At 47.3% G+C, this 16277-nt stretch overlaps 1 protein-coding gene and 1 pseudogene across 3 annotated transcripts in view; both read left to right on the top strand.

Annotated features, from left to right (window-relative positions):
* SLC12A8 (solute carrier family 12 member 8) overlaps positions 1-16277 on the top strand; it is a 139805-nt gene that overhangs the window by 15686 nt on the left and 107842 nt on the right. For 2 of the 3 annotated variants that reach the window (XM_060639730.3, XM_060639729.3), the window contains exons 3-4: positions 8927-9073; positions 13456-13647. In XM_060639730.3, coding sequence (XP_060495713.3) covers positions 8927-9073; positions 13456-13647 — 339 coding nt within the window. Of the gene's footprint in view, positions 1-8926; positions 9074-13455; positions 13648-14789; positions 15128-16277 lie in introns of those variants that run through there. The other variant, XM_060639731.3, reaches the window with a different exon arrangement.
* On the top strand, positions 2227-8810 carry LOC144612820 (transcription cofactor vestigial-like protein 1; annotated as a pseudogene).

Raw genomic sequence — 16277 nt, 5'->3', positions numbered from 1 at the left:
AGTTCAAACTGATACTTCTCATTCCAGTCCATCACCCAGGGTTCATTCTTCTGTTCATTCCTCTTTCTTTTGTTGTAATTCCCTTCTTCAACCGTGAGAAACTTAACTCCCATATATATTTACTTATTTGCTTAACCCTACAATTCATAGAAAGTAGATTCAGAATCGAATCTAGTTGTCAAAAACAACCTTTATATCTAGAATTTAATATTTGTACTTATTTTTGCCTTTAGACTGAGAGCACATAGTCAAAGAACCAGTTATTCTGGTGAGTTTCTTTCCCACCTTCAGCGTGGTTACGTTCCTTGCCTGAAATACAGTCAGGCTAACTTATTTCTCTGCGTTCTAATTTTTCTCTCATCCTTATTGATTTGATTTGATTTGATTTTGAGTATGTAAAACATTAACGTGATTCCAAATGTCAGAACTACTCATCACATAACAATTCTTAAATAGGTATAATATCTGTTGATCCACTGATGTCCTCAAGAATAAACCTTTTGCAGTTGATATTTAGCTGGTTTGCCTATTACTGAGGGAAGGCGTTAGGACCCATGTTGCTCTGTGATGTTAAACTCAAGTAGACTTTCTAGTGGCAGCCTGAGTCCTGCAAGAAAGGCTCTGCCCTTTTTGCCAAGGAGGCTGGGAAGGGCAAGGGAAGCTCCTGTTAAGTGGCCATGGCATTGCTGCTGTGGGCTCCTGCCATTTGTGGGATGGTATCAGGTGTCCCAGGCACTGTGCCTTTGGGCTCTGAGTTCAGCGGGCAGAAGTGGCTATTCTGGGGAAGAATCTGCCGTGTGGTTCTAGGAGGCAGAACCATCAGCATCAGTGTTTTCATGGCATAGGAGGGTCTTGCTCCTCCTGGGGCTGTGCAGTTGTGGGACCAGGTTGTGCCTTTGGAGATTATCAGCCTTGGACAAGGATTAGGATGCACAGCACGGAAAAACCACAGATCAAGCTTGTAGAAACTACTGTATATAGACTCTGGCTTTCAAACTAGTTCTGTGGCAGAGGAGACCCACATTACCACGAAGATCTCGCGTTTCTAGCAATGCTTAAATCAATATTGACCAAGGGTGCTGCCCAGATTCGAATCCAGGGAAATCAGACTTTGACCACTCCATGTGGATCCTGACCTCCTCTGCTGCAGAACCATTTCCATTTCTAGCATCGGTTGGGCTGACAGAACACTCACTGGGTGTCCATTCTAGAACTAGTGCAGTACAGAAAGGGGCTAATTTTTCCAATGCTGGTCCTGGGCGTGGGTTCGGAAGGCAGCTTTCAGGGCTGAGCTACAGAGCGAGGATTTACCCGAAACATGAGGACAAGTTAGGTGGGGAAAATAGAAAATACATGGTCAGTAAGACCTCTTTTCTAACTCTTCTTCCTGACTTCCCTGAGGTGACCTTCACCCACATTTAAAATTGTCTGTCGTGCCTCATGCTTGCAAAAGCTGTCACAATTATCATCACATCTGAACTGCACAGAACCCCTACAAAGCAAGTATGTGGCTGTCTGCATCTCAAACAGGTACCACAGGTGGGCCCCGGCCCCTGGAGCCCCTGCCCAGCTCCTGCACATGGCGGTGCCTGTTCCGAGCCGTAGGAGGGGGCCTGCGTCTTCACATTTCAGCAGCAGCTTGGCATATTTTCTGATGTGTAATTAATAAATAATTAGCTTTCTGAAAGCAAACTTCTGGCTCATGTGTGTATATTCCAGGCACAATCAGTCTCTGTGGGGAAGGGACAGGCTGTGTCTTGCTCTGACCCTCTCCCGACCTGAGTGGGCAGAAGTAGTTTCTCACCTGGTTTCTTCTCCTCCAGCTGCCATTAGAGAGAAAAGGTACCATCTCACATGTCATGTGTGTTCCTTAAGGCCTGGCAGGTGGTCTGCTGGCGGTGGCTGCAAAAGTCTCCTGGGCGTGAGCACATATCATTGCCTACCACAGAACTTTTCTCTCTCACTCCTCTCAGTTTACTGGGTGCAGGAAGCTGAGCGTTTCCTTCTCTGGGCACATTTCATGTACAATTTTCCTGCCTTTCTAGATACCCTGCTCAAGTGTAGAGATTCTCTAGTCACAGGAGAAAGACTTCTATCTCTGAACTACAGTACCCAGCACACAGGCATGGTGTTTCCAGTGTGGGGTGCAGGCCCCTGGGCTCTGAGGACAAACCCTGGCTTCTTTCTAGTCCTGGGAGCTGGGGAAGGAAAACCCTTGCAACAAGCATGAAGGTAGATGTGCCCCCTGGAATCTGCCAAACTTGTTCTAGCAGGCTGAGGGTCCTCAGGACAGAGAGAAACTGATCTTTGAGCTTGGGTGGCTTTTTTTTTTTTTAAGTTTATTTATTTTTTAGAGAGAGAGAGATTGAGGGATGGACAGAGAGAGAGGAGAGAGAGAGAATCCCAAGCAGGCTCCCTGCTGTCAGTGCAGAGCCCGACATGGGGTTTGCATTCACAAACTGTGAGATCATGACATGAGCCAAAGTCATGAGTTGGACGCTTAACCAACTGAGCCACCCAGGTGCCCCTTAAGCATGCTTATGGTGCCCATTCTGAGGGGTTTTGTTTCTCACTCTTTTTTGTCTTATTTCTTAGTGTCCACCTCTGCTTCCCAGTAGGCTCCATATCAGATACTGCCACTTCCCTTCCTCACAGCCTGTTATGTCATGGAATGTGGAATGAGACTTATATTATTCTGGAATTGATGCCTGGGGCCCAGATCTGAGGACGATGAGGTTCTAGGAGAGTTATCAATAGCTGGGACCAGACCTCTCCCCTGGATAGTTCCCCGAGATAGCTTAGAACTGGAGCTGCTCAAAAGTGAGCCAGGCAGCCCTGGCTGTCATGATGCACCTTGGCCCAGCCTGGTCATAGCATCTGGCTTTCTCAGGTGATGGTTGGGATTTAGGCTGTCACCTGTGTCACTCACAGTGGGAAGAAATGGGGAAGACTGTTGTCTTCCTGCAGAGACCTGTAAAGACTGAGTGGAATTCCCAGTGTGTTCTTTTCACCTGTTTCCAGGGGGACATTGGCAGCATAGTGGTTGAACACTTCTCTACAGCTCTGAGTGATGTCAGTAGCCCCCAGGGATTGAGCCCCTTGAGCCAGAGTGAAGATGTGATTCTGAGGAGTGATAGTGACCTGCCTCCAAATCAGTGGCATTTCTCTTCTCAGTAGACAAAGCCATAGACAGAGTATCTTTTGCATATGGTACCACCAACTGCAGCTTGAATGGGCCTGGTCCTGGCTGTGGATTGGTATCCAGTGTCCTGGGCAGGGAGCCCCTCCGTTCAGTCTGGTGAGCTGTGACATTTCCACTCCCTAACCAGGCCCAGCTTGCCGGAGCCTGGCTAATCTCACACCTTCTCCACTGGGCACATGGTGCCAGAGCCCCAGCCTGATGAATACAATGAGCCCTTCCTAAGTCTCTTCTAGGAAGCCAGATACCTAGCTAGCCCATCCTCAAGAATCTGCAGTGTGGGCGGATTGCAGCTCTGCCCAGATTGGTAGAAGACAGGATTGCTTTTCAGTCTGCCTCCCAGCTCAGCTCTGTAAGGAAATCTATTTCCCCCCTGAGCATGGACCTGCCTGTGCCAGTCTTGCAAGTGAAAAAAAAAAAAAAAAAGCCAGTCTACAGAGAGAACAAATCTGTTCTTCTATTGAACTTCAGTTTGTAGAGGAGAATACTTTTTTTCTAAACCTGCTCATGATTCTCTACTGTGACTCTGGAGGGTCTAGAGACTGTCCTTTTCTCTTTCCTCCATGAAAGAGGACTGTGTGAGGAGCAAGTTTCTGTTTCCCTTCCTTAGCACCTATGTCCCCTGGAAGGGGTTTTCAAACTAAGTGAATCCTCAGCATCTGAAATGGTTAAAAGAGAGGTTCAGGGATGGGGACCATAGAGGCCCACCTGCTTGCTCGTTTCACCCACCCTGCACCCACTGCCCTCCCACTTAGAACTCACTCCTCGTAACCCTCTACCCCACAGGGTCTTGCAAACTGAGACTGACCGCATCGTGTCCTATGGGGTTGTATCATTTTGCCAACTGAATGGAGACACCAGGAACAGCCTGAAGCTTTCTAGCCTTACCCAGACGGTGGTCAACGTCACTCCTGCCTCTACCAAAACCAAAATGAAAGTGGGGTGGGCAAGACCCCTTGAGACAGGGTTGAGACTGGGCATTCCTTGCATCCTCCAAGTCTGGAAGGAAGCTGAAAGTCTCAGAAGGCCCTCACAAACCAAATGCTTACACTTGGAAATTTTGATTCTTTGGTTCTAAAAAAGTGATTCCAAATGGAATTGCTGACAAATCTGAGGTCAAACTTATTGAAAGTTAGTTAGTTAGCAAACTGCCCCATCTTAAGCTGAGCCTGCAGTAAGTTCTGAGATGCATGGGTTTCTGTCTGCCCTCACTCTGAGGATGAGGCCTGTGGCATCTGACACCCTACAGGTGTTCATCTGGACCTTGGCAACACCTCACAGCCTTCCACAGGGGCCCAGCTGGCTTCTGCAAACAACATGACCTTTCCTTTAGCTATCTAACTGTTAGTGACATCTGGGAACTCTTGGCTAATTTTTTGGCACACAGCTGTTGGGGCCACCCATGTGGATCCCCACAGCATCTTAGACAAATTGGACATGAAAGACAAGACTTGGTCCATGACATGGCAGCAGGACCTCCCTGCAAATGGTTCCAGATAAAATGAGAAATTTCTCCAAGTCATTCATCTCCCCGCTCTGGTAGACAGCTTTGTGTCCGGTGTGAGCACGGCGCTTAGCCCAGGGCCACCGCAGAAGCCCCCGCTGTTGTTGTTCCCCACTGTACCACCCAACTTGCTCTGGCATAGTAGCTCAGAAGGTGAATAATAAAACTACTTTTCTGGATTTTTTAAATTTTTAAAATTTATTTTATTTTATATTTTTAAATGTTTATTTTTGAGAAAGAGAGACAGAGTGTGAGTGGGGCAGGGGCAGAGAGAGAGGGAGACACAGAATCTGAAGCAGGCTCCAGGTTCTGAGCTGTCAGCACGAAGCCCGATGCAGGGCTCAAACCCACAAACCGCGAGAATGTGACCTGAGCCGAAGTTGGATGCTTTAGCCACCCAGGTGCCCCTGGATGCTTTTGAAAAAGGTAGCTCAGAACTGGTCCAACTGTCACCTACCATCACCCCAGCTGTTCTCCCTCCTCCTGCCCCCAGTGATAGTAATGACTGGGTAGAGGCACAGAGGGAGAATCTGTGAGCCATAGCCTTCATGGCAGGGCATATCTGAAATATGAGGGGATTCCTTACCCTCCCATAAAGGAGGGAGTTGGGTGTGAGGTTCCAGGGTGTGGGGGAGAAGCTGATATTCCCTTCTCCTGTTGGATGTCTGCTTGGGTGCAGATCCATGGCTCTGCCCTTGGCCTGAGCAGGAGTGAAGGGGAATTGGAAGAAGCTGGCAGGGCAGAGAGAGAGTAGGGTTGTGGAGTAGCCAGTCATGATATTGTGATTTATAATGAGAAATAAATATTTGGTTTTTATCCCCAACCCTGGCACAGAGCTCCTAAAACCCTTGGAATTTTCTAAGTGATAAGAGTGATAAGGGTATCTGGATATTCATAACCATCCCTTTTCAACCACAACTGGGTTTATGTTAATAAGGTGACTTTTGGAAAGCACCTAAGGATGGGGCTGGTTGCCCGGGGCACCAACCATGATTAGAGGGTTGGAACTTTCAGGGAGAGAGGTGGGGGCTGGAGAGTGTGAGTCAAATCCCAATGGCTGGTGATTGAATCAACTATGCCTATGTATGAAGCATCCATAAAACCCCCAAAGAACGAGGTTTGAAGAGCTTCCAGGCTGGTAGACACATAGACATTTGGGGAGCGTCGTGTGCCTGGAGAGAGCATGGAAGCTACACACTTCTCCCCCATGGGCATCTCCCATGGGCTGTTCCAGGGTTATATGCTTTTATAACAGCAGTAATCTAGTAAGTGAAGTGTTTCTCTGAATTCCTTGAGATGTTCTAGCAAACTAATGGAACTCAAGGCGAGTGTCATGAGAACCTCTGATTTAGAGCCAGTCTTTCAGAAGCACAGGTGACAATTTACACTTATGACCACCATCTGAATTGGGGGGTTGACCAGTCTTATGACTATTTCCAGATAAAAAATATCATAATTAAATTGGATTATAGGACACCCAGCTGGTGCTGGAGAAATGCTTGGTATGGGGGGGGAAAACCCACACATCAGAATTGGTGTCAGAGTCATACCAGCCGTGGGCCATCTGACTGGTCACTCTGCAAGGTCACTGGTTTGAGTCGTCTAGCTGGTAGACTCCTAAAAAGTCAGCTGTGGGGCAGTGGCAGAGGCTGGGGGCATCCTGGAAGTGGTGCAGCTGCAGGACATGGTGGAGAAGGGAGAGGTGTGAGGAATGGGCACCCAGTGGTGCTTCTATGCTGATGCCTAGAGACAGCGTGTCAGTGCAGGGGGTGGGGGGCTGGGAAATGCCGTTGTGGTCTCTAAAATACTTACTTAGCATTTTATTCTAGGGTTCTCTGTCTCATCCTCTTTCCCTTTTTCCTGTGCTTCTGTATCTTCTTCTTCTCTCTCTCCCTGAGCTTATGCTGGTCTCTCTCTCTCAAGAACATCAGGGTTGCAGCTTTGGAGTTAAACGCAGGCTCTTCCTACTGGCCTCTGATGAGTAAATGCAGGTGCTGGGAAGACTTAGTTATATTCTTTTGTCACTTGGTAAAAAAAAAAAAAAGAAGAAGAAGAAAATAAGCACATTCCCCTCAGCATCCTGAGATAAGCTGTCATGACCTGGTCCCCAAGCTCATTTTAAACCATTTATACTTTTATTCTCAGGGTAGGGAGTCTCCTTAAGTTTCTGCCTCCTTTGGGAAGCCTCTTTAAGGCTGATTTAGCCCCACGAGATCCATGGAGTGAAAGCTTCTCATAAGCCATTAGGTAAACACATAAAGCAGCCTTCAGAGTGGACATGCGAAGGCTGGGATGGAAGAGGAATAAAATTTCTAAATTCATGATGGGAGATCCATGGGTAAGACAGATGTCTTCATAATTTAACAAAGTTCAGGATGTTACAAATGGGAACCTACAGAATTGGCTGTTAGGAAAGCAAAGGGCAAATAACCGGAGGTGCAGGGCCAAGTACAGATTTTATAGTCTGGCGTGGACTTGGGGCCATCCTGTCTCTCCTCCCAGCCTCCTTCCTCTGCTCTAACAGGGGCCCTCTCCCTGCCTGCCTCCCAGGGGCATTGTGAGGATCAAAGGAGAAGATTGATTTGGAAGGTGAAAGCCACTCTCTGAATTATTGCTCTTCGTTGCTGAGAGCTGCTATTGTTACTGCTGTTTCTAATAAATAACAGACCTATAACAGGCCTTCGTAGGAAAATGTAGGCTTGTGAAAGACAGATGAACAGAAATCTGAGTGGAGTCAGGGACTGGTGGGTTATGCCATCCCATGGGGTGCTTAAGGCTTAACTGACTGCCCTGATGGTTTTTTAAGGACCTTTCTAGGTCTGTGGGTGCATGTTACAAGAGGAGAAGAGGAGCTGGGCTCCTCTCCTTTTGTTTTGACCAAGGCCGGTTGGCCTCAGCTTTGGGTCCTCGATCATGGGCACATCCTTTGCTCTCAGCCATTCAGAAGCTCTGACCTTAGATTTTATTTCCTGTAGTCTTAACTTTTCTGCCTTCTCACTGTGCTTATAGGTCACATACATGCTCCAGGTAGACTGCTTGTCCACACCGGTCCATAGTTGGGGCTTCCTAGTCCCTGTAAGGTGAGAATCCCTGATCGCTGCTATGGTAGTTTGAGGTACTGGAAGACTAGTGACGTGTGAAGTTAGACTACTATCCTGTGCAAGAGCAGCTCACAACATGAGCTGCTACTAGTTTTCTGCAAGTCATTTTAGTATTTCCACAAGGTTTAGTCTTTTTAGTAAAGAGTTTCCATTTGAGTGTTTTGTTAAAGTGCCTTTGTTATTTTTGAATTAGAAAAATAAGGTAGGCATCTGTTTAACTGCTTATAAATAAGCCTCTGGTTCTAAACAGCTGCCAAAGGATGCCTTAGAATCCTGGGGTGTGGGATGGAATGGAGCTTAGAGATCACCGTAACAGCGGTGTTCAGGCAAGAGAACAGAGACCGCTCCAGGCATTAAAAAAAAAACTTTTAAAATGTTTAATTATTTGAGAGAGAGGGAGAGAGCAAGCATGAGCAGGGGAGGGGCAGAGAGAGGGAGACACAGAATCCGAAGCAGTCTCCAGGCTCTGAGCTGTCAGCACATTGCCTGATATGGGGTTCAAATCCACAAACTGGGAGATCATGACCTGAGCCAAAGTTGGACATTTAAATGACTGTGCCACCCAGGTGCCCCAGGCATTTTAAACAGAAGTAATTTAATATGCAGAATTCATTACAGCAGTATTAGGGACGGAGGCTCAAAAAGCATAAAGGAAGTCTACACGAAGATTAGTAACTGCTGGAAGCTGCTATCCCAGTGGGACGGAGATACTGGGAGGGAAAGTGGCCTTATCCAGAAAGCTGGAACTTAGAATCCCACACTCACCTAGAAGTGACACACAACACTTCTACCTATTTTCCAGAGGCCAGAACTCAGTCACATGGCCACGCCTACCTGCAGCCGTGCTGGGAGTGGTCTACTGAGTGGCCAGAAGGGAACCGGCCTGCTGGACAACCACTCTGTGCCTGTGTGGGTACAGGGATCACTGTCGGGAGAGAACAGCGATGCTTTTGCAGAAACAATCTTCAAGACTGTGCGCACATTCACACCTGCCCTGGCATACTAGGGTGGATGTATGTCAGAGCGGAGTTCTCCTACCCACCTCCTGTTCTACTTCCCTTCCCTTCCCCTTGCTGGCCCTCTGAAGTGCTGCATGCTGAATTCTGTGTGCTCTGTTTTCAGGGGACGCTGGCCCAGCCCCAGCCCTGGTGGAAGAGCCAGCTGTTTGTGTGGGAGCCAGTGCTGTTTGGGACCTGGGACGGTGTGTTCACATCCTGTATGATCAACATTTTTGGGGTTGTCCTTTTCCTGAGGACTGGCTGGTTAGTGGTGAGTGATGAGCTGGTGGCCCTGGAGTTTCTTGTGAGCTTGTGACACGGAAAGGTCTGCACTCTTGGGCATTCCACAGGGCAGGCAACAGATTCCTGAAGCATGGATGCTCCAGAAACATGAAACAAGAAGCAAGTACATATAGCTAGCGTTGCTATTTAAATGAGAATCCTGAGAACCTAGGCCTCAGACAAAGCCTCCAATGGAAGCCTCGCCATAGATTTAAGTTATATGAGCACAGAAATATGAGCAATGTGAGTCAGGGCACATCCTCGATGGGACTAGAGGTGGATCAGAGAGAGCAGACTGGTGGCAGTTTTGCCTCCGGTTTGTGACCCTCTCCTGCTTTCCTGGTATTTTTCAACTTGTCTGGTGCCCTCCTGGTGGCACTGGTTGCCTTGTCCCACCACACACAGATCCTGTGTGAGAGGCTACACATGGCAGTGCTTGGTCACAGGTGCATGAGATCATGGGGGTACATTTGCTTCCTCCATGGAGAAACCAAAGGCCTCTTCTTTGTGTCTTTTCTGAAGGCATCCTGGGAGCTTCCAAGCAGATGTGTGTCCTGAGCAGGGGTTCTGAACCCCTTACATGTCACCTTCTTCCTGGGACACCAGTAAACTAAACAGGCTGCTCGAAACAAAAGGCTAGCCAGTCAGGAGTCATTGATGAGCACCTAATGTGTTCCAGGCACTACAATGTACCAATGGGATTATGAAACAGAAGGCCCTGTTCTTCCCTCTGGTGAGCTAACAGTCCTGGGTAGATTTCACATCAGGAATCCAAGTGGTTTCTCAAAGCAGCATTAAATACCTCAGGAGTGGAATAGGCTATGAACATATGGTGGCTAAGTGTCCAGGAAAGCTTCCTGGAAGAGGTGTGGTTCAGCCAGGCTTTGAGAGGTGAGCTGGGTTGCACAGATGAAAGAGAGAGGGGGTCATTCAAGGTGTGGAATGTACTAGTCAGGGTTCTTCAAGGGAACACAGGCAGAACCAATAGGAGCTATATATCTATAAAAGATATATAGAATGTCCTATATATATGACTGGGGGGTCTGGTGAGTCCAAGTGAGACTCAGGTAAGAATTGATGTTGCAGGCTTGAATCCAAAGACTGGGAGCACAGGCGGAATTTCTGTGTTGCAGTCTGGCTACAGAATTCTTTCTTCTTTGGGAAACCTCAGTCTTTGCTGTTAAAGCCTTCCAACAGATTGGATGAGGCCCTTTGGCATTATAGACGGTAATCTCTTTTTAACAAAAAATTTTCTTTTTTAACATTTATTTATTTTCAAGAGACAGAGAGAGACAGAGTGCGAGTGGTGGAGGGGCAGAGAGAGAGAGAGAGGGAGACACAGAATCCGAAGCAGGCTCCAGGCTCTGAGTTAGCACAGAGCCCGACGTGGGGCTTGAACCCACTAACCTGAGCTGAAGTTGGACACTTAACTGACTGACCACCCAGGTGCCCCTAGACAGTAATCTCTTTTACTTAAAGTCTACTGACTGTAAATGTTAAGCACAGCTAAAACAAAAACAAACAAACAAAAAAAGTACATTTACAGCAACATCTAGATTACTGTTTGACTAAATAAATGGTCACCATATTCTATCCAAGTTAACACAGAAAATTAACCATCGCATGGGCAAATTCTGGGGAAGGAAAGCTGAGCTGTGACAAGGTGTATGGGGTTCTTAGCCCCTCAGGAGGCCTAGGTGAGGCCAGACCTTCCTGAGCTCTTTTACCTAGGTCATTAGCTCAGGGTTCAGCCTTAATCATGGCCTGGGTTACGCCTGGGTGGCTCAGTCGGTTAAGCGTCTGACTTCAGCTTGGGTCATGATCTCACGTTTAGTGGGTTCGAGCCCTGCTTCGGGCTTTGCAGTCTGTAGCCTACTTCAGATTCTGGGTCTCCCTCTCTCTCTGCCCCTCCCCCACTCACACTCTGTCTCTGTCTCTTGAAAATAAATAAATGTTAAAAAAATTTTTTTAAAAAATCAGATCCACCCAGGGGTGGGTGACTTTTTTTTTTTTTTTTTTTTTTTTTAATTAACATGTGAAAGCTTAGAGCAGGGTCAGCCAAACTCCCTAGTGTAGCTATAAGAATTTATGCCTCCTACACCCTTCCCAGACTTACAGGGCCTTCTGCTTACAAAAACACAAAGCCTTCATCTCAGACTCCTTGTTGTGCAGGCAGATTTAGGCTTCTGGTATCCACCTCTGTTTTTAACCTCTTCCTAAGGGCCACCTCACTGCCCAGCACCTCTCCAGCCTGTGTCCAAGGGAGGCCCATCAGTCTGACTGCTGTGTGGCAGAGGAAGATGTAGCCAGTGACAGCTGGGTCCCTGGGCTCTGCTTCACACAAGGTAGTTATGGAATTGTAGAAAGGAGAAAAAGGTAAGCTTTCTCTATTTTTTTAAGTAGGCTCTATGCTCATCATGGGGCTCAAACTTACAACCCCAAGATCAAGATTCACATGCTCTGCTGACTGAGCCAGCCAGCTAGGTGCACCCCAGCTCTCTTTATTTTGATTCTTTTTTTTTTTAAGTTTATTTATTTATTTTGGGAAAGAGAGAGCAGCAGAGGGGCAGAGAGAGAGGGAGAGAGAATCCCAAGCAAGCTCCACACCGTCAGAGCAGAGCCCAATGCAGTGCTCAAACCCATGAACTATGAGATCATGACCTGAGCTGAGATCAAGAGTTGGATGCTTAACGGACTGAGCCACCCAGGCGCCCCTCTATTTTGTTTCTTAAGTCTGTAAGGGCTTCTTCTGAACCCTCCCACTGGGTTATTTTTTGGAGAAATGACTATCCAGAGGTGTCAGTTCCCTCTGCAAAGTGAAGGTACAAGTTGTATTCATTTTCTCTTGCTGTGTAACAAATTAGTCCAGTACCTAGCAGCATGAGGCAAATACGTGTATTATCTTATGTATTATCTTACAGTTTCTGCGGTCCAGGTATCCAAGTGCAGCCTAGCTGGGTTCTTCTGGCTCAGAGTCTCTCCCAGGGTCACAGGCAGGCTCTCAGTCAGGACTGCATTCCCACCTGAAGGCTCTACCAGAGGAGGAGCTGTTTCCAAGATCACTTGCGCAGTTGTTGGCTGGCCTTGTTATGTGGGCCTCTTCCTAGGGCTGCCTCCTTACATGCAGCTCACTTCCCCGGAGACCAGCAATCTAAGGGAGAGAAAGAGAGAGAGAGAGAGAGAGAGAGAGAGAGAGAGCACACCCAAGATGAAAGCCACGGTCTTTTTCTATCCTCATCTCAGAAGTGATCTCCTGCAGAGTTCTGTTCATTAGAAGTGAGTCACCAGGTCTAACCCCAACTCAAGGGGAGGAGATTACACAGGGCATGTGTGCCAGGGACTGGGGGTCATGGGGGGGGCTGCCTTTGAAGCTGCCTGCCACACAAATGCATCCTTTTGCCCTGAAATGATCTCTTGTTTTTCAGCTTTGACATTAGTTTTACCTGAAACATCATATTTGATCATGGGAAAAAAAAGGCAAATGTGAAATGGCAAAGAAAAGATAGAGCTTCTAGGAGGTGGCATAAAGCTGGAGTGAGTAGAGGTCATGCTCAGATTCTCAAATAGACCATGTGAACTCTAAAGAATAATTTGATAGCACACTTATAATTTTGAAGATGTTAAAGTGGTAGTTTTGGCCTGAAAACCTAAAGATTGGTGCAAGATATTTTATTATCACATGCAAACAATTTGAAAACACAAAGGAAGAAAAGAGTAATTCTATAATTTCATTAAAAATATAAAATCAGCAAAATAAGAAACTGTCTGAATAAAGCATAACTGGATAAAGCATCATCCTGCTCTCTTGGCACTCACAGCCCGGAGGTAAAGATGGGCTTGGAAGCAGTACTTGACAAGTACTGTGGAAAGTACTAAGCCCGGGCACTGTACAAACCAGAGGAGGGTTCCAGGGACAGTTTTCCGGAGGAGGTAGCCCCTAACCTAAAAGGATGGGATGGAGTGAGGCTGTCTAGGAGATGGAGTGAGCAGGAAAGGCATGCCCAGGAGGGTGGTGGGGAAGAGCATGTGACTTCCTGCTAGGGCACAGGGATGAGACAGACTGGAGGGCGGGGAGGGGATGGATGGGGAGGGGCCTCATGAGGGTATCCAGTTGCTTTGACTATACCCTATTGGCAGTGGGAAGTCAGTGAAGAGTTTGAAGCAAAGATGTTTCCCTTCATCTGGAATTTCTTCCAGGCCTTATGCTTGTGGGCCGCCTCTGTCCTTTTTCAGGTACCCAGCTCTTCCTCCCCGACCCCTGTTGCAGCTCTGGAGGTGTTGGGGGAGGTGGCTAGTGCTCCTGGGAGGGGCCTGACTGGCAGGGCCTCCCTGTCCTAACCCCTGACCTTGCTTCTTGCTGTTCTGCTGCAGGGAAATACAGGAGTGCTCATGGGCATGTTTCTGGTGTCCTTCGTCATCCTGGTGGCCCTCATCACCGTGCTGTCTGGCATCGGTGTTGGGGAGCACTGTGGTGTTGGCAGCGGTGGTGTCTACTCGATGATCTCCTCGGTCCTTGGTGGGCAGACTGGTGGCACGATTGGGCTACTGTACGTGTTTGGACAGGTGAGCCTGGGGGCTGGGGGAGGAGAGTTGTGCCCTGAGGCCATCAGCATATGGGATCTGTTCCCTCGCTTGGCTGTTTGCCACCATCTTCTCATCCACGTTCCCATTTGATCTAAAGAGAGGCAAGTTGGGGTAATTGGCCCCATTTTATAGATGGGCAGACTGGGGCTCTGAGAGGGAGCTCAGAGGCATAGCTTAGCCCACTGTCCAGGACCCTGACCCAGAGTCCAGGGCTCCTTCCTCTCTACCTCTGGTGCCTTGTGGCATCCTGATCTGCCCAGGAATGCAGGGCTTGGCTGGAACTATCCTTGATGCCCATTGTAGGGAGGGGAGTGCATGACAGTGGCCCAAGCCCAGGTGGCAGCTGGGTGGCCCTGTCCCTGGGGCACTTTAGTGCTGAAGAAGGGACATTTTACCTGTGCCAAAAGACTTTCCTGGACGCGGGCACTTCTCAAATGAGCTGGAGCTTCAGGCTCATTGACAGCTTGATGGCCTTGCCGAGGAGGCCAGAGCCGTGTGTGGACGCCCTGTCTGAGAAGGAGGGGGCGGTGCAGCAGGGTGGACACAGGCTCTCAGAAAACCAGTGAGCAGGGAGAAGCACTGGGACTTACTTAGCTAAAACACAGGGATGGTGACCTAATGAGGACGAAACAAAGACAGACATTAAGAAGCAGCTCTTTGTAAGCACTTCTTGGCTTGAGAAAGGCTTTTATGATGGTGCAAAGGGTGGTGGGTGGTTGAAAACACAGTTTCAAGAAAAGAATTTGTCTAAGGGTACAAGAGTCTCCTCAAAGAAAGGATACGTTTGTTCTTTTCTTTTTCAGCAGGGTTATTTTAGTATAACTACATCTGATTCTCCAACAGCACAAAGGGTGTGTGTGTGTGTGTGTGTGTGTGTGAGACATGCATGAAAGGCAGAGAGATTGTCACTGCACTCTTAAAGCCACTTGCCTTTACTGGAGAAAGATCTTTAAGCTCCGTAGCTTGGGAGTGAGAAATAAATGGTTAGTTTACTTTATTACCCTGGGGATTTGTCTGTCGATGTTTTACTTCTGCGCTGTCTCCTAGCCAGGTTGCAGTCCTGCTCTCTGGGTAAGCAAGCTTACCTGCAGCAGCAAATACCACGACAGGGACCAGCGCCAAACCGGGGGTCAGCAAAGGGCCCCTGTAGAGGGGAAGCTGGGATGTCGTGTCTCCTGTGTGTGGGTTGCTTCAGAGGAAGGGTGTTCACAGAAAAAGTGTTTTCTGCACACTGGCAGCTGCTGCCGAACAGCCACCCCATCTACACCCTCGCTCGCTTAGCTTGCTCTCTGTTCGGGTCTCGGTGAGAAACACCGGAGCCCCTCTGGCCGGCATCTTCAGGCCTCTCCTTTGCCTACTGCTGACCTGGGCTGGCTTCTCTGATCGGGGTGTGGGTGCTGCATAACCCTTTTTATATGCTATTGGATTCACTCCGCTAGGATTTTGTTGAGGATTTGGGGTATGTATTCATGAGGGATATTGGTCTGTAGTGTTCTTGTGATCTCTTTGTCTAGTTTTGGTCTCATGATAAAGCTGGCCCGATAGAATGAGTTGGGAGGTGTTCCCTCCTCTTCTATTTTTTAGAAGAGTTTCTAAAGGATTAGTGTTAATCCTTCTTTAAATGTTTGGTAAAACTTAGTGGTGAAACCATCTGGTCCCTGGCTTTTCTTTGTAGGAAGTTTTTTGATAACTAATTCAATCACTTATATAGGCATAATCTGATTTTCTATTTCTTCTTGAGTCAGTTTTGGTAGTTTGTGTCTTTCTAGGAATCTGTCCATTTTATCTCTGTTATTTAATTTATTGGTGTAAAATCATTCATGGATTCCTTAGAATCTTTTTAGTGTTTGTAAGATTGGTAGTAATGGCTTCCCTTCCATTCCTGATTTTAATCATTTGAGACTTTGCTCCTTTTTTTTTTTCCTTCAGTCAGTCTAGTTAAAGAAAGTTTTGGTTTTGTTGGTTTTTCTTTCTTTTTTTTTTTTTTTCTGGTCTCCAATTTATTCCTACTCCAGTCTTTAGTATTTCCTTCCTCTTGCTTCCTTTGGGTTTAGTTTGCTCTTCTTTTTCTAGTTTCTTAAGGTGGAAGGTTAGGTCACTGACTCGAGACCCTTCTTTCAGGGTGTAATTGGGGTTTCTGAGGGTCCCTATTCCTGGGTCTTACTGACCTGTAACCCCGTCATTCCAGGGCATGAATACACTCATTTATTTTTAATGACTGCTGAGCAGATTGCCTGCTTGCCCTAGAACAGGGGTCAGCAGACTTCCACTATAAAGGTCCAGATAGTAAATATCTTTGTTTTTATGAGTCATATATCTCTGTCACAACTATTCAATTCTGCTGTTGTAGTTCAAAAGCTGCCATAGTCAATATGAAAAACTGGGCTTAGCTGTGTTCCTATAAAACTTTTTTACCAAAACAGGCAGCAAGCAGGATTTAGCCAGCATGTTAAAGTTTGCTAACACTTGTTTCAGGCATAAAAATTTAGACAATATAAGGGTACCTGGCTGGCTGAGTCAGGGAGCATGCAAGCTCTTGATCTCAGGGTTGTGGGTTTGAGCCTCATATTGGGTGTACAGATTACTTAAAAATAAAATCTTTAAAAAAT

Source organism: Panthera onca, chromosome C2, assembly GCF_046562875.1.
Source record: "Panthera onca isolate mPanOnc1 chromosome C2, mPanOnc1 haplotype 2, whole genome shotgun sequence".
Classification (NCBI taxonomy): Eukaryota; Metazoa; Chordata; class Mammalia; order Carnivora; family Felidae; genus Panthera; species Panthera onca.
The sequence above is the reverse complement of the archived record's forward strand: the minus strand, read 5'-3'. Positions and strand labels throughout refer to the sequence as shown.